The following is a 23,259-nucleotide window of genomic DNA, read 5'->3' as shown; positions in this document are numbered from 1 at the left end:
GCACCAAACACCTCTCTGGGTGTGCAGCACTTTCCTCCACCACATAGACCTCAATGGGAGCCCCCCCAGGACAGGGGGGGAAGCATGTGCACCTAGACGCCCCTCCACCTTTTACTCTTTCACCAGCCCTTTCCCCCGCCCCTGGCTTTGAGGGTGTGAGGAGGGAAGCTCCTCCTGGCAGCAAGTGTCAGGGGTCACACAGGGCGCTGCTGCTGCTTCTTTAGCTGGTGCTTGCGGAGCAGGTTGTCCTCTCAGCCCATATGCTGCTGTGGGTGCCGCTCTGGGGTCATCCGTGTGGTCATTGATCATCATCAGTACTTGATTCCTCATCAGCCACCTTCGGGGTCTTCCGGGACAAAAGCCGGGGTACAAATCAGATCAAGTGATTAGTAAAATAATTAAATGGCCTCCCTGTCCCAAAAGGGCTCCTAATTAAAACAGCCACTAGAAAAGACACTGTGCTGGGGTGAAGAGGGAGGGTTACTCTCCCCTTGCTAAATATAAGAGGAGAACCACTTGAAGAAGTGCCCCTTGCCCAGCGAGCACACCTCCACTCTTGGGAATTGTTGGCTCCATTTCTCGCCACGATGATGGCTCCTTAGATTGCTGGTTCCATAGATCAGTGTTCCTCAACCTTGTGGTTAGGAACCCAGTGGGGTTGCAAAACATCAGTGGTGGGGTCATGGCAACTTACAGGAGTGAAAAGGGTTGATGGCCACTGGACTAGTGCACCACCAGATAAAGGGGGAGGCATCTGGTGTCCCTTTCAGGTACCAGGAGATGGTGTCCTGGTCCTGCTCAAGTTCTTAGCAACTGTGCTAAAATAGCTTTCACTAATGCCAGGCTTCAAGGTAACTCTTCTGCTCTCTCTAATAAGAATATTTTATTACAATGAACAGTGTTGGGAGGGCGTGACGGGGTGGGGTGGGAGGATAGAGTGGTCTCACACTTTATATATTGTGGTTATGGCATGAAGAAGGTTGAAAGCCTTAGATGTTTTTCAATGTATTTGAGCCACAGTTTCTTTGGCACTGCCCATTGAACGCTTCTTCAGGCTCTGCCCCTCACACAGCGCAGAGGGAAAAGTGCTCTGTTGTGTGGCCTGCCTGTCACCCTGCTTGATGCTCTGTTTGAACTTAACAGCAGCAAAGCACAAGGCTCCCTCGCCAGATTCCAGCAGGACTGCTTCAGTTGAGTCAGTGCTGGTGGAGAGGTTGTGCTTGTGTGGAAACCCGCAGGCAGCACACGTAGACAGTTGTGTGCCACAGATTAAATTGGCAGATATGCACATGCTGTTGTCACATGCAGTCATGTTGTATGCGATGATGTACATGCACATTGTAAGCCGTTTCCAACATGTGAATAAGGACTTGGGACTTCTGTTACATTGGGGCAGCCCTTTCTGTATATTTGGACTGTATATTTCTTTACCCAGCATGTAATCTCTCTGTGGAACTCCTTGCCACAGGATGTAGTGATGACATCTGGCCTAGATGCCTTTAAAAGGGGATTGGACAGATTTCTGGAGGAAAAGTCCTTCATAGATGAGCCATGATGGATATGTGCAACCTTCTGGTTTTAGAAGTAGGTTACTTCAGAATGCCAGGTTAAAGGAAGTGGCAACAGGATGCAGGTATCTTGTTGTCTTGTGTGTGTGCTCCCTGAGGCATCTGGTGGGTCACTGTGAGATACAGGAAGCTGGACTAGATGGGCCCCTTTGGCCTGATCCAGCAGGGATGTTCTTATGACAGCTGTGCCTCCTTTGCTAGGATGTTAATAACCCGTTTTAGCTCCTCCCCAGTGATGCATAATTCCCACTCTGCAAGCAGGAGTGGGCACTTGAGGTGAGATGCTGTGCAGTTGTTGGTGGCAAGCAGTATCCTGAGATTGAGCTCAGGGCCTTCTGCACAGAACATGATGTTCAGCAGTGAGTGAGTGTTGCTGCCCCCTCTTCACAGTCTTGGGCAGAGAAGGAGTGTTCCACCCCTGCCATTGGAGACCCTGGCAGGGGTTGAACGGGGGCTCCACACCTCAGCTGTGGGCCTTTCCCAGTCGCTGTCATTCCCCAATTGCCAGCCATTATGCTTTCCTCCTGGGGAGGTTCCCAGTGGGTTCCTAGCACAGCCTTGGCATTGTGGGTCTTGCTGCCCTGGTACCTGAAGGCGAGCAGCGCTCCTGTGCTAAGATGGAAAGCTCCTTCCGTCACTGCATCATGTGGGGGAGTTGAAAAAAGGATGCCAGTGGAAAGAGCCTTGAAGCTTAGTGCAGGGCTGGTCTCTGTGGACCCTGTTGGTCTTTTGCTTGCCTGCATGAGACCTGTTAGCCGTTGAGCTTGGCAAGCCACAGCTGTTTGAACCCTGGAAGATTCTGAGCTAAGCTCTAAAAATAGATATGTAAAGAGTGATGGTGATTGATGTCTTAATTGATTATGAGCCAGCTTTTGAAGAGTGCAGGTTTCCAAGGGGCGCAACATTCTTCACCAGGCAGGCGAAGTGTGCTCTCTGTTTCAGCTTGCTACCAGTTGGAAGGCAGGACCAGGAAGGCCCTTCTCTGAAACCAAGGCTGGAGGGCAGCCCTTGGTCAGTGCTGCGTGGGCCTGGCCTGACACAGCAGCCGGCCATTTCATGTGTTCAGGATCTCTGTGTAATTCAGAACCTTACGTGTTTCACTCCAAGTGAATGATTCACAGCAACATCCTATTTGTGTCTCATTGGGTTCAGTTCCCAGGTGCACAGGACTGTGGCCTCAAAAGCCGTGGAGTGATTTGGCTCTGCTAGGTGCATCGTCCTTTGCAGGATGGCCATCCAGGTGGAGTGACCCTCTCCTGGAAAGAAGTGGAGTTGACCAAATAAACATAGCCTTCCCTATTTATGTTTATATTTTTATGTATATATTTACGTACAGCTTTGGGAAAAAAATAATCTCCTCTTAAATTTAATCTGATGTTTCTGTTTTCAAGAGGCATTGTTTTAAAGGGGTTGCCATTTTCATAAATTAAAGTGAAAATGGCCTTTAAAAAAAAATATGGGAACAGTACAGAATAACATCGAACCAGTTTGTTGACACTACTGTTCATGAGTTAGCTTTCTTTTTAAAATTTCCCATGGAAACATGAGTGGAGAAACCACGGTGGTGTTTTGGTTTGCCTTGAGGGGCTGTTCTTTGTATGAAATTGTTTGGCAATCCAGCTTTCTCCATTCTCCCCCGTAGTGGTAAACTCAGGTTTTTAGCCAAAAAGATAGCACCCGGCAGATCTGCTGCAGGGAGGCCTGCTGTTCGTTTGCAGAGACAAGTGCCACAGAGTTCATGCTTTCCTGTGCGTGACCTGGAAGCTTTGCCCCAAACTCCAGGTGGGTGGAAGCACACACTGGACCTAACCAATCATGATAGGATGCCACTGCCTTCTTTGTCCACACATGCCAGGACCAAGCCCTGGCTGAGATGGACCAGACGTTGTGCAATGCAATGTGCAGAAATAAGCAAGTCTGTTCTATCTAGAGAGGAAGTTTTATTTAGGCTCCGTGTCTAAACGATGGGCAGGGCTATTATGGTGACTGCTGTTCTTTCCCTGGCCTGGACTGTGACTCAGGTCTGTCTCTCTGGCTGCTGTAGAGGAAAAACTACTGAGCAAAGAGACCAAAGGCCTCTCCGTAAGTAGCTCTGCGTTCATACCTGTCATTGCGGGTGGTGGACTGACTGAGGTGCTGCTTTTTGAGATAATTTTGAAAACCGTCCTCTGTCGACAAGGCAGATTCTTCTGCTGCTTGGACAGATGGAAGTCAGCAGCCGCCCCCTTCCTTTCCTTTCCTTCCCCCCCACCAGCAATTAACATTTCACTGTTTGTAATCAGCCAGAGCATTGAAAAAACCAAAAATCTTATCTTGAGGCAGGTCTGTTGCTTTAGCTGGAATTTTGTCTTGCAGTCCCTAAGGCCAGCTCGCAAGCCCTGTGGAACACAGTGGGCTACTGTGTTTACTTCACAGAGGTGAGGTTATTGGATTGCACTGCTACTCTGGGAGAAATCTCCTGAAATTTGCAGCATTCTTCCTTTGTTTCCTTGGAAGTAAGCATGTTAATTTGAATGGGACTTTCCATCCTTGGAACATAGGCATCCGGAACGTCATCCAGAGAACCTCTGAGTGTCGGTTAGCTATCTTGTCAAATGTGTAGTCCTGAGTGGGCAACAATATAGTAAACAAATAGCCTGCCTGAAGTACAACTCGCCTGTTCTCAGCATCCTTTGTTGTGGTTTTTCCTTGACCAGAGGGCCTACCGCTCTCCATGGAGGTTTTGCTTGGGTATTGTGGCTAGAGGTCACTGGGATCCTCTGCAAGAGCAAATTCACGGAGGGTGCTCTGCCTGGGGCTGGAAATGGAACCTCCTTTTTCAGGGGCACGAGAAGTTGCTCGCACATGGGCAGTGTGTCTCCATCATGCACCACTTGTGAGCATCATGGAAGCATCCTGCAGGCCAGAACGTCGCGCCTGGTGGTCCATTGATGCTGCAGTGCAAGTTGCACTCACAGCCTTTTAAGAAGCAGGTGGTGGGTTCTGTTATGCAGGTCTTAGCTCCCAACTCAGGTCAATATGGTGGAGCTTGCTCAAGATTCCACCTGCCTCCCGTCTAACTGTTTCTGAGTTCCAGGATGTTCAGAGCCAGCGTGTTGAGCTTCCAGTGACAAAAAGGGTCATTTAACCATTAGTGTTGCAATCCTGAGGCGTTACAGGTGGATGTTCTTGTGGTTGTACCAAAGTACTGTGTCTCCATCGGAGAGTATGGCTTTTGTGGGACAGCAGAATCGGGAAGTTAGCTTCGAGACAGTGTATTTCTTAAACGTTTATATCTTTGACAAGGAGTTTAACCAACCTCAAAACCATTTCAGAAAGGCTGTTTCAGTGAACTGGAATGGAACTTGAATCTCTGATCTCTGGGCTGCCTTGAACTGGTTCCAAAACCAAACCTTAAAATACAAAAAATTCAAAATAAGTGGCTCAGTGATCAAACACTTGGCTTTCAACTATGTGATTAGTGTTTTCTTTTCCTGGTTTTATCCTGTTGTATGTGTTTTGATTGTCTGTTAATAGCTTGTAACAACTCAGAAATAGTGGAAAGAAGTAATGCAGCAAGGGCGTGCTATTATTAATGAAGTGCGTCTCAGCCTGGCCATCAGACCATGATTTAAAGTTAGCATCTGAAGTGGAAGAGTTTAAAAAAAACCCATGAAATAGAGTCAGGATAGAACCGCTGTTTTTAACGGTGTTAGTCCCTATTCCTTGGAGGCTGACCTGTAAAAAGATGGGGTGGGAATATAATTGCTAGCAGGCGAAATGAATAGTCCAAGCCAGCATGGGCCTGGAGCTGTGAAGCTTTAATATTGGAAAACGGAGTCAGAAATAATGAAGACTTGCAATGCTGTAGCTCCGTGTGGAGATGAGAACATTTTGTATCAGTCCAGGCTCTCCTCTCTCTGGGAGGCATCAGGTAGCCGGGGTTCCAAGCACCAAGCCTTTTTAAACAGATGGTTGTCATTAAAATATATGCAGAAAAGCAGGTCTTAATCAGTGGCATATCTAGTAAGTATTGAATGTGTTACTACTAATTAAGTTGTCACGCAGCCAGGACCAGACTGAGATGTCGAGGGGGGGGCGGTTTTGCGGTGAAGGCATGCTTGCCCCACCTCCAGAGCCTGTTCAAAGAGGCAGTGTCTCTTCCTTGTCCATCCCCACATGGCTGCCTGTTCCCATTCCTCCTTCGTAGGTGGCAGACAAGGTCTGCTTTCTGCCCCTGGATCAGTTGCAGGTCCTGTTGGCTTGTGGTGCTTTATGCTTGAGGCCAGTCTGGTCTGAGACATCCTGGTGCTTGAGGCAGGACATCCGTTCCTCTCCCCTTTGCCCAGTGGCACACCCCCACTGTTCCTGCTCCTTAGAGGGAGAAGCAAGTGATAGGCTAGAGTGTTCACCTCCTCTCTTTCTGTCTGAATCTGAGGAGGGAGAGGAGCAGTGGAGGTGGGGGGAAAGGTGGTTGTTCCACCAATCTCCTGCTCAAGGCAACTGTCTTAGGGCCCAATCCTATCCAACTCTCCAGCACCAGTGCAACTGCAGTGCGGCCCAAGGTAAGGAAAGAAATGTTTGCTTACCTTGAGGAGGCCTCCGCGACTGCCTTCCTACAGGATGAAGCACACATCCCATTGGCATGGCTGCCCTGGCACTGGTAAATTGGATAGGATTGCGCCCTTAGTCAACCCTGTTTTAAGGCATATTTTCATAAAGGGGGGGTGTCCGTCTGGCGAAGCTTCCAGTGTCTTACTGAGTGGTGGAAGTGCTGATGCAGCAGGTTCCTTAGTCACAAGTTAACCAACTGGTTTCTCTGCCAGTCAGTGGCACCTGAAAGCCCCAGCCTTGGAGGTCGACCTGCAGCATTGCCGTGGGGGGTGTGGCTGTTTCCCTTCACAGGCAGCCATGAAGTGCAGGGAGGAGGTCAGCACAGCTTCGCTGCTGCCCCAGGTGTTTGCTCCATTGGGGTTTGTCATTGAATGCTTCATTTTTCACTTCGAGAATTGTATATCCTGTCAGCAGAATTGTGTAGCTTCTGTTCTTGCACATGATTTATTCTGACGTTGTTGGTGATGCAGAGGGCAGCTGGAGTCATCCCCTCAACTTCTGGAGAACTTTTCAGTGACTCTCTGGTGTTCTGAAATTCAGCAGGCTTTTATCACAGGCTTTCAAACACATCTTTGAGATTATGAGGGACTTTTTTAAAGCAAAGGCAGGATTCCCAGTCCATCATTCTGCGCTTTCTCTACCTCGGCCTGCTCCATCTTTGGTTTTTCTGCACTCCATGTCTTCCGCTCTCAGTTTATCCTTTCATGGACACATTTTGACTTCTGCAAAACGAAACCCCCTTTTCGGTGGCCGCAATACATCGGTTTGAGGAACATAAGAAAACGGGGCTGGCTTGTTTGCTCTGGTTGCGTAATAAGGGAGTGCTTATACCCAGGCTCAGAAAAGCCACCCCCAGGTCTGAAAGAGTGACCTTGATTGGGCTTTGTGCAGCTAGATAATTGCTGAGTAATTTGTTTGCTTGCCTCCTGCTGAGTCACTGGAAAAAGTCACACTTGGTTTGTGTGCTACGTTCCTAGCCGGAGGTGTCTCAACTCCATTTCGGTGTGCACGTGTCTGTGTAGCCAAGGTCTGGCTTGCAAATGTGTGACACACCCCCTTGTTTATGAGGGGAAAAATAATCCTTTTTCCTAAGGTGAAATCCCAGAACCCATTTCTTAAAACCACTTCCCCCTGTTAAGTGGTGTGTAGAAGTGCCGGTCTTCTTGCAGCTTGAGGGGCTAACATAGATTTCTCTTTGCTCCGCAGCTGCCAAACCCTGGACAGTGACAGAATGGTTTGCTAGCCGTCGGAGCGAGCGCCCAGCTTCCACAATGCCCGTGCAGGCGGCACAGTGGACCGAATTTCTGTCCTGTCCAATCTGCTACAACGAGTTTGACGAGGCTGTGCACAAGCCCATCAGCCTCGGCTGCTCCCACACAGTCTGCAAGACCTGCCTGAACAAGCTGCACCGCAAGGCCTGCCCTTTTGACCAGACAGCCATCAACACCGACATCGATGTGCTTCCCGTAAACTTTGCACTTCTCCAGCTGGTTGGAGCCCAGGTAGCGTCCAAAGGTGGTCCTAATGCTTCCTCACCAGCAAGGAGGCAAAATGCATGGCTGAATGTGGGGGCTGGAAAAATGGGGTGTGAGTTCAGTTCCGCTCACTTTGTGTAGATGGAGAAGGGAGCCTTGTTTTCTGGTGCTGGCCCCAGCTGGAAGTGAGCAAAGCCTGCTTGACCCCAGCTGTGTGGACCGTGTTTTCCCAGACACCTGTCCCTCTGAAACTGTATGGAGGCTTGAACGGCTTTGAGGAAACAAAGCAGCAGCGGTGAACAAGAGAACTCTTCTCATACTGCATTGTGGGTCCACAATTAAAGCCTCTTGGGTTTTTCTGTTATATGCAATAAGTGTGTGGTGATATTGGTTGTTGAGAACCAAGCCATTTGTGTACGTGGCACCTTACACAGTTATGCAGGCCACAGCAAGCCCAAGGGGCGTACAATACACAGGAAAATAACAGGGGCAGAGGCAAGAATAGGGAAGGAGGAATGTGGGCAAACTCTGTTATACGTACTTAAAACTTGGGCACCTTTGTGGATGTGGAACTAAGGGCCCAATCCTAACCTGCGTTTCAGCCCTGATGCAGCCGTGTCAGTGAGTTGCATGGTGCATTCTGCAGTGGGGAGAGGGGCGCAGTCACGAAGGCCTCCTCAGAGTAAGGGAACATTTGTTCCCTAAGTCAAGAACTTGTGTGAAAGGTGGGTTTTGATGAAGAGTTTGTGTTCTGCACCCTGCTTCCATTTTATGACCAGCAGGACAGATTTTAAGTGATAATTGTATGGTATAGAAATTTTCAGTTAAGGTAATTACAACAGGGAGGAATAATTTTCTGCATCTGCAGGATGTCACACGCACGCACCAGCTGACAAGTGGGGTGACTGCTAACAAGGGGCCAGTGTCCTGTTTCTGAGAGCAAGAGTGTTGTGTGTTGCTAATTTCTCTCTTCTCCCCTCTTGGAACTTTTACAGGTACCAGATCACCAAACCGTCAAGCTAAGCAGCCTGGGAGAGAACAAGCACTATGAAGTTGCCAAAAAGTGTGTTGAAGACCTGGCGCTTTATTTGAAGCCACTGAATGGAGGGAAGGGTGAGTCCCCACATGGTCTGCTCCCCTGCTGCAAAGCCAAGCCAGGGCGTCCATTACCTTTGGTTCAAATGGGAGGCTTTACTTCTGAATGCCTCTCTTTGTCTGACAGATAATGTCCCACATTCCCACCCTGTAGATCTGCAGGGCAGCTTGCAGAACTGTATTTAGCCCAACTTCCACATGTGGACCTTCCACCCCAAACACCACGACACATCCCCTTGCGCTGCCCCTGATGTCTGCTCAGCTTCAGTGGTGGGCAAGGCTCCAGCCCTCCCCTGGAGCATCCGCTTCCCAGATCAAATCCAGGGGTGCAGCAGATGGCAAGCTGAGGGGAAGACAGTCTGGACTGCTCCTTCCAGCCAGTTCTTTCCTCGGAGAGCCGGCTTGGTTTGCGATTGTCTGCTCCCCTGTGTCTGTGGCCTTCAGATTCCATCCTGTCTCATGGGCTAAGCAGGGAAAGGAAACTCTTCTCCCGCCACATAGGCTCAGGTGCCCCATCCAGACCCACCATTCTCCTACCTCTCCCTTCTAAGGTGTGGCCAGCCTGAACCAGAGTGCACTAAGCCGTCCCATGCAACGGAAGCTGGTGACGCTGGTGAACTGCCAGCTGGTGGAAGAGGAAGGCCGGGTGAGAGCCATGCGGGCAGCCCGCTCGCTCGGGGAGAGGACCGTGACTGAGCTGATCTTGCAGCACCAGAATCCTCAGCAGCTGTCAGCCAACCTCTGGGCTGCAGTGAGGGCACGAGGGTGCCAGTTTCTAGGACCTGGTAAGTCTTGCCCTGTGTGGAAGGGGAGCAGCACCTCGCTGACTGACTGGCTTGCTTGCCTGGGGTGCCGTGCATGGTCGTCTTCGCCTCGCACATGAAAACATGTTTGCTTGATTTAACAGCTCTGGGGAAAGGGTGGAGGAACTTCTCAAGGAGATGGGAGCTTTCTAAAGACATTGCTCAGGATGCTTGAAGCTTGTGTGGAGGTTGGACCCAGCCCTCCTCTGCCCCAGAGAGTCCCAGCGAGTCCAGCCATTGTTCCCTCCACACTTCTGCCTGCCTCCCTTTTGGCAGATAAGAGGGAAAGAGAGAGCAGCCCTCCACTGGCCCTCTGTCTCTGCCTCCTTTCTTGCCCATCAGTCTGTGGGACCCTGTTGTGGAGATGGGAGGGAGGAGGGGTGGAATTTGGAATCTTGGGAGGGGGCAGCGGAGAGCCCTCATTAAGAGGAAGTCTCAACCCATCAGGTGTTCTGCCATTCATCTCTTAGGAAACTGGCAGAGGGGGTGCCTCCCCCCTGTTACCGGGCATCACCTCTGCAGTGTGTCTTAAAGCAAAATTCGGAGCAAATCCGTCAGGTGAGACGGATTTCAAAGGAAGTCGTAAGGAAAAGTAAGACCAGTGAAATTTCTTATGCAAGATTCAGCATGTTGGAGAAAGCAGAGTGCAAGAACTGCCAGCTCAGCATCAGACCCCTCCTCGGGGAAGAGGACACCTGCAGACAGATTTGAAGATGGAGGCTTCTGATGGTACAAATAAGCTTAGTCAGTTTATCCAGAGGAGAAAAAAACACAAAGGAAGTGTTGGCCATTTGTATCTCACAGTACTTATTTGTAGGGCATTTTAATCCCAGTTTTCAGCTGCAAGTTCCCCAAGGCTCTTTAGCAAATTGTCACATCCAAAACAGTGATGTAATAAAATACCACAAGAATCCACAGAGTCCTAAACGTCGGAATAAGAATCAGGAGGGATATGGCTAAACCCACCGCTAACGTGCGACCAAAGGCCAGGGGAAACAGCCTCCGCCACCCAATCTCAGGGCATCATAGTTCTGTGGGGAAGCAAGAGCCAAGCAGGGGGTATTTCCCTTACCCATGCTGCCCCCCAAAAGGGCAACCTCCTCCAGTGCCCCCCGCCCGTGAAAAGTAGCACCCTTCGGAAGTATTAAAATGCATTGCAAAATCAGCTTTCCAAATCGCACTGTCTCTTGCTTCAAACAGTCTCTTGCTTGATAAGATAGTAAAGCTTATAACCACTGCTGCTTACATAATGCAGACTTGCAGCTGTTCCAGAGTCAAGGGCTGCAGCCCCATTCGTGTCGTGCAGCTGGTTTCGCAGACTTGAGACCAGCTGCGGCTGTGTCAGAGAGCAGGTCAGCAGTGGGTCCACTTTGTCTTCCAGTATTAAACACTGGTCTGCATAATTTGATGCAGGGCATTACCAGATGGTGGCCAAAGTGAGTTTGGAGAGTCCTCATTGGGCCAAGCATTTGTGGGAAGCCAAGAGGGTCCATTTTGCAAGGGGGCATCGCCTACCCCTACAGTTAACACAGGAAGATGGGGAGATATTGGGCTGCCATGTAGAATCTTTTGTGTACCTGAGAACAGACTGGTTTCTCCACCTTCTAAAAAGGAGCAAGGCCGTGAATACGGTGCCGTTTAACAAATTTGTCCTCTTTTGCTGCTTGCTTCCCTGTTGCTGTAGCTCATAAAAACCAGCTAGTTTTTAAACTAATTAAGTTTCCAGTCCTCCACGTTGCCAAGACACAGTCTGAGCGTGGTTCAGCCCAAGTGGGCCTCTGTCCTTGAACTCTCCCTTTTACTCTTTTGAGATGGTAACATCTGCTTGTGGGCTTCTAGCCATGCAGGAAGAAGCCTTGAAGCTGGTGTTGCTGGCCTTGGAAGACGGCTCGGCCCTCTCCCGGAAAGTCCTGGTGCTTTTTGTTGTCCAGAGGCTGGAGCCAAGATTCCCGCAAGCCTCGAAGACCAGCATTGGCCATGTGGTGCAGCTGCTGTATCGCGCCTCGTGCTTCAAGGTAGGGCACCTGCCCTTTTCCGGGGAACATGGTTCTCATGCTAAGTTTAAAGAAGTGTTGGTTGTGATGCCTCAGAGCCACAAAAAACCGCAAGAGCGCCTGGACCCACAAACAGTGGGTGCCGGCAGTAGTCCTGCTAGAATCCCAGAATCTCTTTGGGGGACCCAAAGAGAGCGTTGGAGAAGACAGAGCAGCGCCACACAGAGGGGCTACATCAGTGTGTCCAGGTGCCTGGCTGTCTGGAGGGAGCATTCTTTCAGCTCAACCCCCTGTCTGTCAAGTGGGTGCTCATAGTTTTGGCCCTTAAATAATACATAAAAATCAGGCGGTTTTACTGTTTCACAGATTTTGGGACTTTATTGTTTTACAAAAAAGAGAATTGCAGGAAGTTGTTACCTGTTTTTATTTCGTTATCACCGTTTTCTCTCACCGCTGTGCGTAGGTCACCAAAAGAGATGAAGACTCTTCCCTGATGCAGCTGAAAGAGGAATTCCGCAGTTACGAGGCACTGCGGAGGGAGCATGACGCCCAGATCGTCCACATCGCCATGGAAGCTGGGCTGCGGATCTCACCAGAGCAGTGGTCCTCCCTCCTGTACGGTGACCTGGCCCACAAGTCCCACATGCAGTCCATCATTGACAAGGTGAGCCCGAGGCCACAGGGCAGTCCATTGGCCTCCCGGTGTGGTGCGTCTGGTGATGAGGCTGCATAGGGCAGATTCTGAGCTGGGAGGTGTTGCCTCTCATCGCTGATCCTCCACTGATGCAACCTGAAGACGCTGTCTATCCCCCCTTCAGTGAAAAGTCCCTGTTCTTCCCTGGCCTGCACCTGAGGTTGCGCGAAGGTGCTTGTGAAGTTGCCTTTGGCTGAGCGAAGGCCTCGCTGGTCCATAAGTCTCTCCATTTGTGCAGGCTGGGGAGAGAGGCTGTCTTGCATGTCCCATCACCCTCTGAAATTCTGCTGGTGAGGCCGTGCTTGAGGCAGTCCCCTGGGAGACTTGATGGGTCATGAGCAGCAAAAGATACCTCCTGATATGACGCAAAGCACTTGTGTGTGTTTCTTGCTTTTAGCTTCAGTCCCCAGAATCCTTTGCAAAAAGCGTGCAGGAATTGACCATCGTTCTGCAGCGTACTGGTGATCCTGCCAATTTAAACCGGCTTCGGCCACATTTGGAGCTGCTGGCCAACATTGACCCTAATCCAGGTATGTTGCTGGCATGTGTACTCACGTGTCTATACGTGTATACCCTTGCATGTTGTTTTAAACTATTTTCTTTCAAAAGGAGGGAGGTGTCTTTTGCTTTCTCCTGTGCTGTGCCCTGAACCATTCCTCTCCATTCACACATTGTGCCTTCAGCAGGAAACCCGTGTGTGCTGTTGCCATGTGTGACATTGGCATGTGGGTTGTATGTTTCTGTAGTCCATTTGCATGATTAACAGCCCCAGTAAGCTGCTCAATTGAGCAGCACACTTTCATCTTGGAAACTGAAATCCTCAAAAATCCTGCACCAGGTCTCAACGATTCACTGTTCCTTACCCCCTTTTGCCTGTCTTGCAGACGCCACTTCTCCAACGTGGGAACAGCTGGAAAATGCCATGGTGGCTGTGAAGACAGTGGTCCACGGCCTCGTGGATTTCATTCAGAACTACAGTAGGAAAGGCCACGAGACCCCACAGGTGATTGACCCAAAACTGCAGCCTGCAGAGCAGTCGGCTGAACTGTTCTCTCACTCTCTAACTTCAGATAAACTGAAAAGTGCCAGGTCTCTAACCTGGATTTGTGTGCAGATGGAAAACCATCCCCTCCTCAGAGTCCAAGGAAGCTGGTGGAGGATGGAGGTAGAAAAGGGTGACGTATGAGTGAAAGAGAAGGGCAATGTCTCTGGTCACTCTTGGTTTGCTGTAATCAGTCCCACCCTCTGGCTTCTGGGTAGTAACGGACTGGAGCCACCCCATAGCTGGGTCTAGAGTGCCAAAAGTATATAAATATCCTAATGTGGAAAATGATGTTTTAAAGTGTTAAATAAATGTCTCAGTCAGCTAAGTGGAAGCTCTGTGGACAGAAGCAGGAGAAAGGTGATGGAAAGGGAAGGTGGCCACCCCCAATGCCCAGAACATCAGGCTGGCTGTGACTTAGGAGCCCAGCGATTGACCTTTCTTTGTTGACTGCACTTCTCTTGCAGCCGCTGGCTGGTTGTCCCCGGGGGTCGTGGGTGCTGGCAACTTTGAACTAACAGGGTGGAAGCCAGAGGCAGGTAGCACCCTTCCCATGACACCCTCTGGAGTTTGCTTTCTATTTCCCAGCATCAAGAACGCTAAGGGAAGCATGTCTGTTAGTAAGATGGGAAGAAGCTTGAGTGATGTTGGGGTCTCCGGAGACTGCAGGGTGCTGTCAGCAGTGTCACAGTTTTGTGTGTTCCAGGCCGCCTGTAAGCAACGCACATGTTTTCTTCCTCTTCCTCTCTCGACAGCCGCAGCCAAACAGCAAGTACAAGACGAGCATGTGCCGTGATCTCCGACAGCAAGGCGGGTGTCCGCGGGGGACCAACTGCACATTTGCTCACTCTCAGGAAGAACTGGAGAAGTGAGTACTGGGAGGAAGTGGTTCTTTCCACTATTTCTGAACTCCGTTAACAAACTGGGGGCCCTGAGAGCTGGGGGGTGAAGCAGCACCAAATAGATCAGCAGCGTTGATTAAAAACACCTTGTTCAATGACAAATTATGTCTCAGTTGCGCTTCAGATTAAAAAAATTTACATTTAACGCAAACACCTGTCAGAACTGTAGCTGGCGAGGCTGCCACCTGGAAGAGGCATTCCTTGCCGTGTGAGGCAGGGAAGGGGGAATGCATCTTCAAGCAGTGCTACTGTGAGGAATGTGCTCATTGCCTCCAGCCGCAGACAGGACGTTGTTGTCTGGAGGGAAGTGGTGTTTTTCCCATACGTCAATGTTCGTATTTTCTCATGTGCGAATAACACTGCAGCCAGCAGCATTTTGGCCCAGACTTCTTTGAGCAGAGGACACTTCCTTTCAGAGAAAAGTGGATTTAAGCATCAAAGAGGGTTGCGCTGCTTGCGTGGCAACTGGGTAGCGGAGCACTGATGGGCTGGCAGGGGCTCTCTCTAGGAAGGGAAATGGCTGCTTGCAAATGGGATACTTGCAAATCCTACATTTGTCTCCGGTGAGATGTTTTGCTGGCTTATGCACCGTTTGGAAAATAAAACCGTGACCAGAAGCACAAGACAGGTAGCAAAGCTTCTGTCAAACAGCTAGTTTAAAACTGGCGAACTTTGGAGCAGACCACAGCAGGAAGGGGGAACAAAGGGGTGCAGCTCCGTCACCTTTCAAGGTTGACCAGGGGTGCTTCTTGAGAGTGCAGACCTGCCTTACGTTTTACTGCTTCCAGGGAGGCGGCAAGCTCCTTTCCTGGTGCTCGGCTGCCACAAGTGTTTTTGGGTTCTCTCTTTTCCTCTGGGCTCTTGTCACCCAGGTATCGGCTAAGGAACAAGAAAATCAGTGCCACAGTGAGAACGTTCCCGCTGCTCAGCAAAAGCAGCGTCTCCAGCACCGCAGGGAACGTCATTTCCATCATAGGAAGCGCCGAAACGGCTGGGAAGCTGGCGCCCAGCACCAACGGGATGGCGGGCCTGGAGAGCGGTGTCCCCCAGCTGATTCCACGCTGTGCTGATGCCTCTTCCTTAAGAACCTTGGAGACCGCAAAGAAAGCTGGCAAGGCAGGAACGAACGGCCAGAGTGTCGCTGGGTCCCCCACGGATTCTCTGCCCGAAAAGTACGTGCTGCGGTTGAAGAGTTGGACCATCGCACGGGTCTGCCAAACAAAAGGGTCGTGTGGTTTCCGGGAGGGGGGGCTGGTTCCTTTTGGGAGAAGCGTTCCTCCCCATTTTACTGTTACAGGAGAGAAGTAAAGACACCTACTATTAGAGCCTGGGCCATCAAACTCCAGAGCTTTTTCCTTCAGAATTGGAGGTTTTACTCGTTTGCAGACTTGGTTAATTTTTAAAGGGTTAAAATTCATACTGAGATGTTCTCCACTTAGGGCCGGCCCTCATTCAGTCTCTGTCTCTCTGGTTCTCTTCAGTAAAGTCAGTTCGCCTCTGAAGACTCCTGTCAGCCAGACGGCAGCTACCTCAGCGGGCCCTGTTCCTCCTCCTCCTCCCACCGTCGGCACAGAGATGAGCTCCCTGACCCCCAAGTCCAGCCCATTTGCCACCAGGGTGCCCGTCTACCCACCACACTCGGACAACCTCCAGTACTTCCAAGATCCCAGGGCCCATCTCTCCTACGATGCTCCACAGTACCCCCAAGCAGGTGAGTGGTCAGTGAGGTGGGAGCATTTCCCAGTAGCTGGAAAACGGGCTGCTTGGGTCGCCGGTGGAGGCGTGTCTCCTCCAGGCTGTCCTGCGGCCTTCAGAGGCTTCAGCCGCCAGGGTCCGACCTTTTGGTTGCACCTTGATTATAGAACACTCATCCAGAGAGTCTCCCTGGTGCCATTCTTGGGCACCAGGCATGCTATGCTCTGTCCTCAGGGTTTTGGTAGTGCCTTGAAATTTGTATGTTTTTTCCCCTGCACTAGAATTAGGAGCACAGGTAACAGTTCTGCAGCATCCAGCCTCATGGTCTTGGCCAACTCTGACTGTCAGCAGTTCATTAGGCAGGGAAAGGTCTTCCCTGGCCCCTGCTTGCAGGGCTTGAACCCAGGACCTTTTGTGTCCAAAGCAAGGACTGTGCCGCTGAGTTGCAGCCCCAGGGATTGAACCTGCAACCTTCCTGCACATTTGTGCCGGCTTAATAGTTGATTAGTTTTGACTCAGTTTAGCAGCAGTTTCAACCAGTGATATCTGATGAGATTCATTCTGCAGGGCCGCCACACTTAGTTATTCAGTTAGATGAACATTTTGATAGTTCATCTATCTGAACTATCTGAACAAGTGGCCCCCAATTAATCAGAAGCAGATTTTTAAAATAGGCTGGATGAATTTTGGTGTGAGCTTTGGTATCTCCAGCATGCAATCTGAACTGGTGTGGTCCACTCTCCCACTCTGTTCTGCTGCACCATCTGAAATGACGGGGAGAAGCTCAGTAAACGTCTCCTGTTTCCTAGGATATTACCCTCCGCCGCCGCCAGTCCCAACCGGTGTAGCTCCCTGCCTGCCCCGCTTCGTGAGGTCCGGCAATGTCGCGGAACCCCCCCTCGCACCTGCCTCCGTGCCATACGGCGACCACTACAGCGCGTTCCCCCCTCGGGACAGACTGAGCTCTCCTTACCAGCCACCGCCACCACAGCCATATGGGCCCGTTCCCCCTGTTCCGTCTGGGATGTACGCACCCGTGTATGACAGCCGGCGGATCTGGCGGCCACAGATGTACCCACGAGACGACATCATGAGGAGCAACTCCTTTCCGCCCATGGATGTTGTCCACCCCTCCGTCTACCAGACTTTTCTGCGGGAAAGATACAGCTCCTTGGACAGCTACTACTCCACGGCCTGCCAGTTGTCCGCGGAGCAGAGGGCGGTGCCTTTGTCGAGGGTAGGTTCCAGGCTGCGTTCGGGGCTCCAGTCTTGCCGTGCTGAGCCCTCCCAGCTCACCTGCAACAGGGGAAAGCTGGAGATCCAGTCAGGTGAAGGTGGTGTGTAGCCCTCCCAGAAGTACCAGCAAACCAGCCACCCCGGTCCCTTTTGTAGGGCTCAGGAAGTGCCCTGGAGGGATGCAGTGGGGAACAGAAGCACCTGATGCTTTGTGTAGTGGACCTTGATTTCCCTCTCTCACTCTCTCAAAGGAAACAGTCAAAAGGCAAAGAACACCCAGCACCCAAAAGCCTGCCTTTCTGTACCCCATGCAATATTCTCCCATTGTGATAGGCTTGAATATAACTGTCTAATCCAGTGGTTTGCAAACTTTGAGACCCACGTTTTAGAATTACAGTCTGTCAGGACCCACCAGAAGTGATGTCATAGCCAAAAGTGACATCACCAGTTTAAGTTTCAAACCTAAGCCACAGTCAGCTCGTGCTGTTATTTTGCATAGCTCGGAATTCAAACATTCCGTCTTGGAAGTCGAGGCAGAAGGCGAATCCTTCCCCAAACCTCCCCCCCTTTCCAGCATCCCACCTGTTCAGGGCAAAGCACCCTGCCTCTTCCCCTCCAGGAGTCTGCCCGGTCCAGCAGCCCTGTACTCTGTTTTCAGTGGCAGCTAAGCTAGGTGCAATGCAACCCACCTGAAATTGGCTCCCAACCCACCTAGTGGGTTCCGACCCACAGTTTGAGAAATGCTGGTGTAATCTGAAAGTACTTAACAGAAATAATGAGAGATGGAGCTGCTTGTCAGCCTGCGTGGGAGAACTGGAGGCCAGAAGTGAGACCAAACCAGGAAGATCCATCTGAAATGTTGGTTCTTGAAAGAGAGAACCTCTAGGATTGTCAAAATCCCCTTGAGGGATTTAGAAACGCCTGCCTATGTAAACCGCCTTGAATAAAGTCAGAGGAGTCATCCGATGACCAGAAAGGCGGTATATAAATACCTACTTATTATTAGTTATTATTATTATAATATTTGAAAACAGCAGGACTGTTTAAAAGGGGGTGGGAAACAGGGAGGGGGGACGGACGTCAGAATGTCAGGCAAGAAAACGCTCTTGTTTTCTGGTTTCTTGGTTTTGTTTCTGCGACGCTCCCTTCAACAAAGTTCAGGTCGTGCCTCTTTCTGTGCAAGTCTCAGACGCAAATGTGGCCTCTCCCTGTCGGAGGACCCTCTTGGCTTCTGGGTTCAGGATCCGTTGCAGTCTGGAACCCGGGCTCACAGGAAGTGATGCCAGCACCTCTTCCCCCTCTGTTTTAGAGAGCTGCCTTCTCTTGAGTCAGGCCCTGGTGCACCTCGCGAAAGTGTCGTCGGTGCTGACTGACGGCAGCTCTTGTGCTTCTGAGGCTCCGGGGTCATCTTTCTCTGCAGCTGAACTGGCACCCCTGCCTAGAAACACAGCCCTGCTGATTTGTCTCCTTTTTAATCAGCACAAGTTCCTGGCCGGCCACTGGATTCCCTCTGTGTTTATTTCCATTCAATATTTTTCAGCCCCACTTTTTGCATAAAACTGCCCTCAGAGTAACTTGAAGGTTAAGTCACCCTAGAAGCTCCTCCAATCTCAGCTCGTTTAGAGTGTTTAGTGCAGTTTGCAGGCCCGATTTCATAAACCCAAACAGCAGTCGTGTAAGGTGGGTCAGAGAAAGAAGGTGATTTGTGGAGGGAGACTGAGACAGAGCAGCTTCTTCAAGGCAATCTGTGTGTTCTTCCGTGCTGGGGAGAATGAGGGCAAAGGCCAGGGGTCTGTCTTGGGCAGGGTGGGGTGGAGGAGTGACTGTGTTTCTCTTCCTTGGAATGCTTGCTGCCCACCTTCCTCTTTCTGACCTGTCTGACTGGCCCCTCTCTCCTAGGAGCCCTGTGGCCACCTGAAGCCCACCTACGAGGACCCACTCAGGAGGAAGTCAGAGCAGTGGGCCCCGTGCCACACACAGAAAGCACCTCTCATGTCCTCGGCCCTTCCAGTGGCCGCACAGTCCCCAACGCCACCTTCCCCTCTCTTCAGCGTGGACTTCGGCACAGAGGTAAGTGGCAGGTGTGTGGGTGTGTGTGAAGCCAGGCCCTGGCTCTGTCTGGCTTGCAGTTCTGGTGGGCAGCAGTTCTCCAGGACCTCAGACATTCAGTCCCCAACGGGAGGGGTTGAGCAGGGACCTTCTCTGTCCACAGCAAGGGCTCTGCCACTCAACTGTGGTCCCTTCTGTGAGAAGCTCCCGCCACCCCCTACTGCCACCTAAATCCAAAACTCCCCCTGAAGCTGCCCCCTCACCCCCTAGGGCCAAACGTAGGTGTCATATTTGGGTTCTGTGATGAGGATCGTCAGTGTGTTTGTTGCTCCTGAGCAACCCTGGCAGCGGCAATGGAAAATGAGGGCACGGCCCTGGAAGTGGGCGCTCGGCCTTTCCCTCCTGCGCTTTTCCCAGGCCCCAGAGTGTCTGTCTGGGGCTGTCACTGGGCTCCGTCTCCTGCTTCTGGACATATTTGGCCCTTGGTCCTCCTCCTCAACAGGAACAAAACTTGGCTTAGGGTGCAGCTGCCTTTTCCCTTTCCTCCCTTGTGTGTCTCCCATTATCAGCTCCTCGGGGTTTCAGGGACTGTTGCCTACTGTATTACTTTGTAAAACTTTACATGCCTGAGTGTGCATGTGGAGCAGTAATGGCAGAACAAAGCCTGCGAGGGCAACATCAGTGCCTCTCTTTGCCTCCCCACCTAGTTCTGCGAGAGTTCCCATGACCTGAGCAGCAGCAGCAGCAGCAGCAAGTACGAGGACGACCGCCTCTCCCACTACTCGCCCTGGTCCTGTGGCACCATCAGCTCCTGCATCAGTGCCATCGAGTCGGAGCCCAAGGACGTCATGGCCAATTCCGGGGCGGTCCTCACGGTAAGGCAGCCTCAGGGCTGGTAGGGTAGTTTCCTGGGGCACCCCTTTCTCCCATCACAACTTCCTCAACCGCAGCACGGAAAAATTAATATTGTGGACGTGACCACCTTACAAGACCGTTAGGGGGATTAGAGCCCAGAACATGTCATTTGGTTGCCCGTGTGCTCCAGGTGTGGCACCACCTTGGACATGATGCTTCCCAGAGAGTGAGAATGCAGGCGCCTGCCCCAAGGGGCTTGCAGTCTTGATGGTGGCACAAAGGAGGAGACAGAGAGGGAAGTGGAAGTGGAGGCTGGGGGAAATGAAAAGAGCTCACAAGAGGCACCTGGTGGGCCACTGAGAGATACAGGAAGCTGGACGAAATGGGCCTTTGTCCTGATCCAGTGGGGCTCGTGTTCTTATGGAGCAGGAGACGCAGGTGTCCCTGTTCCAGTCACGCCAACTTAAGCTAATTACAGCTGGGCAGGAGACAGCGGTGTGGCACCAAAGCCCTTGCAAGGAAAGTGGGTCTGAAGGAGTGTGAGCGGTGGTGCCCCACACATCACCTGGGAGGCAGTTCCAAGCGTGAAGATGGGCAGGCTTGGCTGAGGGGGCAGGAGCCCTTCGCGTGGGTGAGGGTGGCAGAACCGGGGAAGCTGAGGTCCTGGGCAGGGTAGAGGTGGGGAGGACAAGCCCATGTCCAGAAGTGTCCCACGCCCGGCAGTGTTCCTGTGAGCCCAGAACGAGGTGTCTGAGTTGGCCTGAGGCCTGAGCCAGCAGACGCCAACGTGCCCCCTGCAGACCTGTCTCTTCCCTGTGGCCCGCTCAGGATCTGGACAGCGGGGACGTGAAGAGGCGGGTCCATCTCTTTGAAGCCCAGAGGAGGGCGAAGGAGGAGGACCCCATCATCCCCTTCAGCGACGGGCCCATCATCTCCAAGTGGGGCGCCATCTCCAGGTCGTCCCGCACTGGCTACCACACGACAGATCCCATCCAGGCCACCGCCTCCCAAGGAAGTGCCACGAAGCCCATTAGTGTGTCAGGTACGGGCCGAGCCGGGGGGTGTCAAGCGGGAGGGGGGCGCAACAGGGCGCGTGCCACGTGGGCTGAGTTTGTGCCTTTGCCTGTGGCAGATTACATCCCTTACGTCAGCACCATGGATTCGAGATGGAGTTCCTACGGGTCGGATTCCACGTCCTCAGCGCCTTTCATGGAGCGGTGAGCAAAAGCGTGCTCCAGTAAGGAGCGACGTTCCCATCCTCGGTCTGCTCTGCTTCTGCAGACGTGATTTTTGGAGGGACGGGGTCGTCCCTCTCACAGCTGCGTACGCATGCGTGGTTGTCTCCTGTTGAAAATTTACAGGAACAAAGGTAGTGGGAGGTGTTTCCTCTAATCTTGTAAAAGCTTGTTAACGTTAAGAGAAACTGAAAAACTGGGCACTTCCAAGGCCAGGTCACCTGCCACAACCCCCTGCTCTGGCGGTTGCCAGGCTCTCTTGGTGACGCGAGGGATGTCTTTCCGGGCTGGCAGAGGTGCATGTCGCCCAGCTGTCTGCACAAACCGCCCTGGTCCCTTCGCTGGTAGAGGCAGACAACTGGTTGTGATTCTGCTCAACTCCTTAGCCAGCAGTCACACTGCAAGCAGGAGGTGTGAGAGAACCTCGGGCCTTGGACAAGAACCAAGCACAGTGGTATAAACCAGATCCAAGCAAGTGGCTCCAGAATTGGGCTTGCTGCTTTGCACTTGTACGATCAGTGCTTTATTGGGGGGGGGGGGGGTTAATCCTATGGCATTTACTTATGAAAACCTTTTTAAAACTTCCAGAGCAAACAGTTAGCTCTTTTTAAGTGGCAAGCAGAAGAGCTTGATAAGACTCTGCATGAAAAGTGAACAGGCTCCCAGACAACTTTTTTAGGGTTCGTGCCTGAATCCGGGAGTTACAAAATATTGCAGAACTCAAACCAGACCTGAGCCCCTGCTTCAGCCCAGCCTGTTTCAGTGGGACGGGGAGAGGCACAGGCATGTCCCTGGTGCTGGGTTTGCGCCCCACAGGGTTTGAGCCTCCTCCCTTGCTCTTCACAGGGACCGGTTTGTAGTTACTGACGTGTCTGGCCCAAGGAAACATTCCAGTACTGGGGATCTCTTGAGCATTGAGCTGCAGCAGGTAGGCGTCTTGGGACAGACCCACATTCCGAGCCAGAGTGTCTGGGGCAGAGCCCTGCGGAGGCTGTCCAGCCTGTGACATCTGGATAGGAGACTGGGTCTGGTTCTTCCCCCCAGCCACATGCACGCTCTCTCCTGCCCCACCCCATCACTTTTGGGAGCCATTGCCTGCCTGGCTTCCCACCAAGGTGCCGCAGCAGCTCACTATTCTCTCCCCCCCCCCACAGGCCAAAAGTAATTCGCTGCTGCTTCAGAGAGAGGCAAATGCGCTGGCCACGCAGCAGAAGTGGAGCTCGTTGGACGAAGGCAGCCGCCTCACCTTAACCCTCCTGAGCAAAGAAATTGACCTGCGGAATGGCGAGGTGCAGGAGTGGGGGCTGTGGAGGGACACTGCCCCTGGCCATGCTTGTCAGAGACTGTCACTGGGGGGAGAGGAGTCCTTCCGAGGCGTCTCGCTCCGGGGGCTCTGGCTTGGGGAATGGAGAGTCTGTGGAGCATTTTAACGAACGTCTTGCAAAAACAGGCACGTGTTTTTTTCTTTCCTGCTCCCCAGAGTGACTATGCAGAGGACGGTTCAGATACGAAGCCAGATCGAGACATTGAGCTGGAACTGTCAGCCCTGGATGCCGACGAGCCTGACGGGCAGGGGGAACAAATTGAGGTGCGGGATCCCTGCGAGCTGAATGACTGCTGTTCTCCCAGTCCCTGGAGCACGTGGCAATGCTCTTTCGCATCAAATAGAAAACATCAGAGTTCCCAAGTGCCGACTTGAGCCCGGCTGTTGGACTCCTGCCCAAGTGGGGTGGTTTTTTCAAGACTCATAAGATCCTCAGAAGAGCCCCACTGAATCAGGTCCAGGGCCCATCTAGTCCAGATTTCTGTATCTCGCAGGGGCCCACCAGATGCCTCAAGGAGCAAACACAACCACAAGATACCTGCTTCCTGTTGCCACTAGCTTACACCTGGCATTTAGAGGTTGCCTACTTCTAAAGCCAGGAGATGGGCTACCTCGGAATGCCAAGTCCAAGGGGGTGGCAACAGGATGCAGGTATCTCCCAAGCCTGTCAGGCGTCTCCAGGTCAGCTGAGAGTCTGTG

The 23,259-nt window shown here is 51.9% G+C and overlaps 1 protein-coding gene and 1 non-coding gene across 2 annotated transcripts in view; both read left to right on the top strand.

Annotated features, from left to right (window-relative positions):
* Positions 1-23,259, top strand: part of RC3H2 (ring finger and CCCH-type domains 2) — a 30,803-nt gene that overhangs the window by 525 nt on the left and 7,019 nt on the right. Inside the window, exons 2-19 of the mRNA XM_066610582.1 lie at positions 7,368-7,663; positions 8,632-8,749; positions 9,283-9,516; positions 11,374-11,549; positions 11,992-12,192; positions 12,620-12,752; positions 13,107-13,225; positions 14,020-14,132; positions 15,039-15,338; positions 15,648-15,877; positions 16,671-17,098; positions 18,997-19,167; positions 19,854-20,021; positions 20,830-21,043; positions 21,134-21,218; positions 22,083-22,164; positions 22,391-22,525; positions 22,717-22,824. Coding sequence (XP_066466679.1) covers positions 7,433-7,663; positions 8,632-8,749; positions 9,283-9,516; positions 11,374-11,549; positions 11,992-12,192; positions 12,620-12,752; positions 13,107-13,225; positions 14,020-14,132; positions 15,039-15,338; positions 15,648-15,877; positions 16,671-17,098; positions 18,997-19,167; positions 19,854-20,021; positions 20,830-21,043; positions 21,134-21,218; positions 22,083-22,164; positions 22,391-22,525; positions 22,717-22,824 — 3,246 coding nt within the window. The 5' untranslated portion in view covers positions 7,368-7,432. The remainder of the gene's footprint in view (positions 1-7,367; positions 7,664-8,631; positions 8,750-9,282; positions 9,517-11,373; positions 11,550-11,991; positions 12,193-12,619; positions 12,753-13,106; positions 13,226-14,019; positions 14,133-15,038; positions 15,339-15,647; positions 15,878-16,670; positions 17,099-18,996; positions 19,168-19,853; positions 20,022-20,829; positions 21,044-21,133; positions 21,219-22,082; positions 22,165-22,390; positions 22,526-22,716; positions 22,825-23,259) is intronic.
* On the top strand, positions 12,238-12,328 carry LOC136635733 (small nucleolar RNA SNORD90). The gene has a single exon (XR_010793417.1). It is a non-coding gene; the product is annotated as a small nucleolar RNA SNORD90 (small nucleolar RNA).

Source organism: Tiliqua scincoides, chromosome 16 (genome assembly GCF_035046505.1).
Source record: "Tiliqua scincoides isolate rTilSci1 chromosome 16, rTilSci1.hap2, whole genome shotgun sequence".
Lineage (NCBI taxonomy): Eukaryota > Metazoa > Chordata > Lepidosauria > Squamata > Scincidae > Tiliqua > Tiliqua scincoides.
Note: the sequence above shows the minus strand (reverse complement) of the source record. Positions and strands in the feature narration are given on the sequence as shown.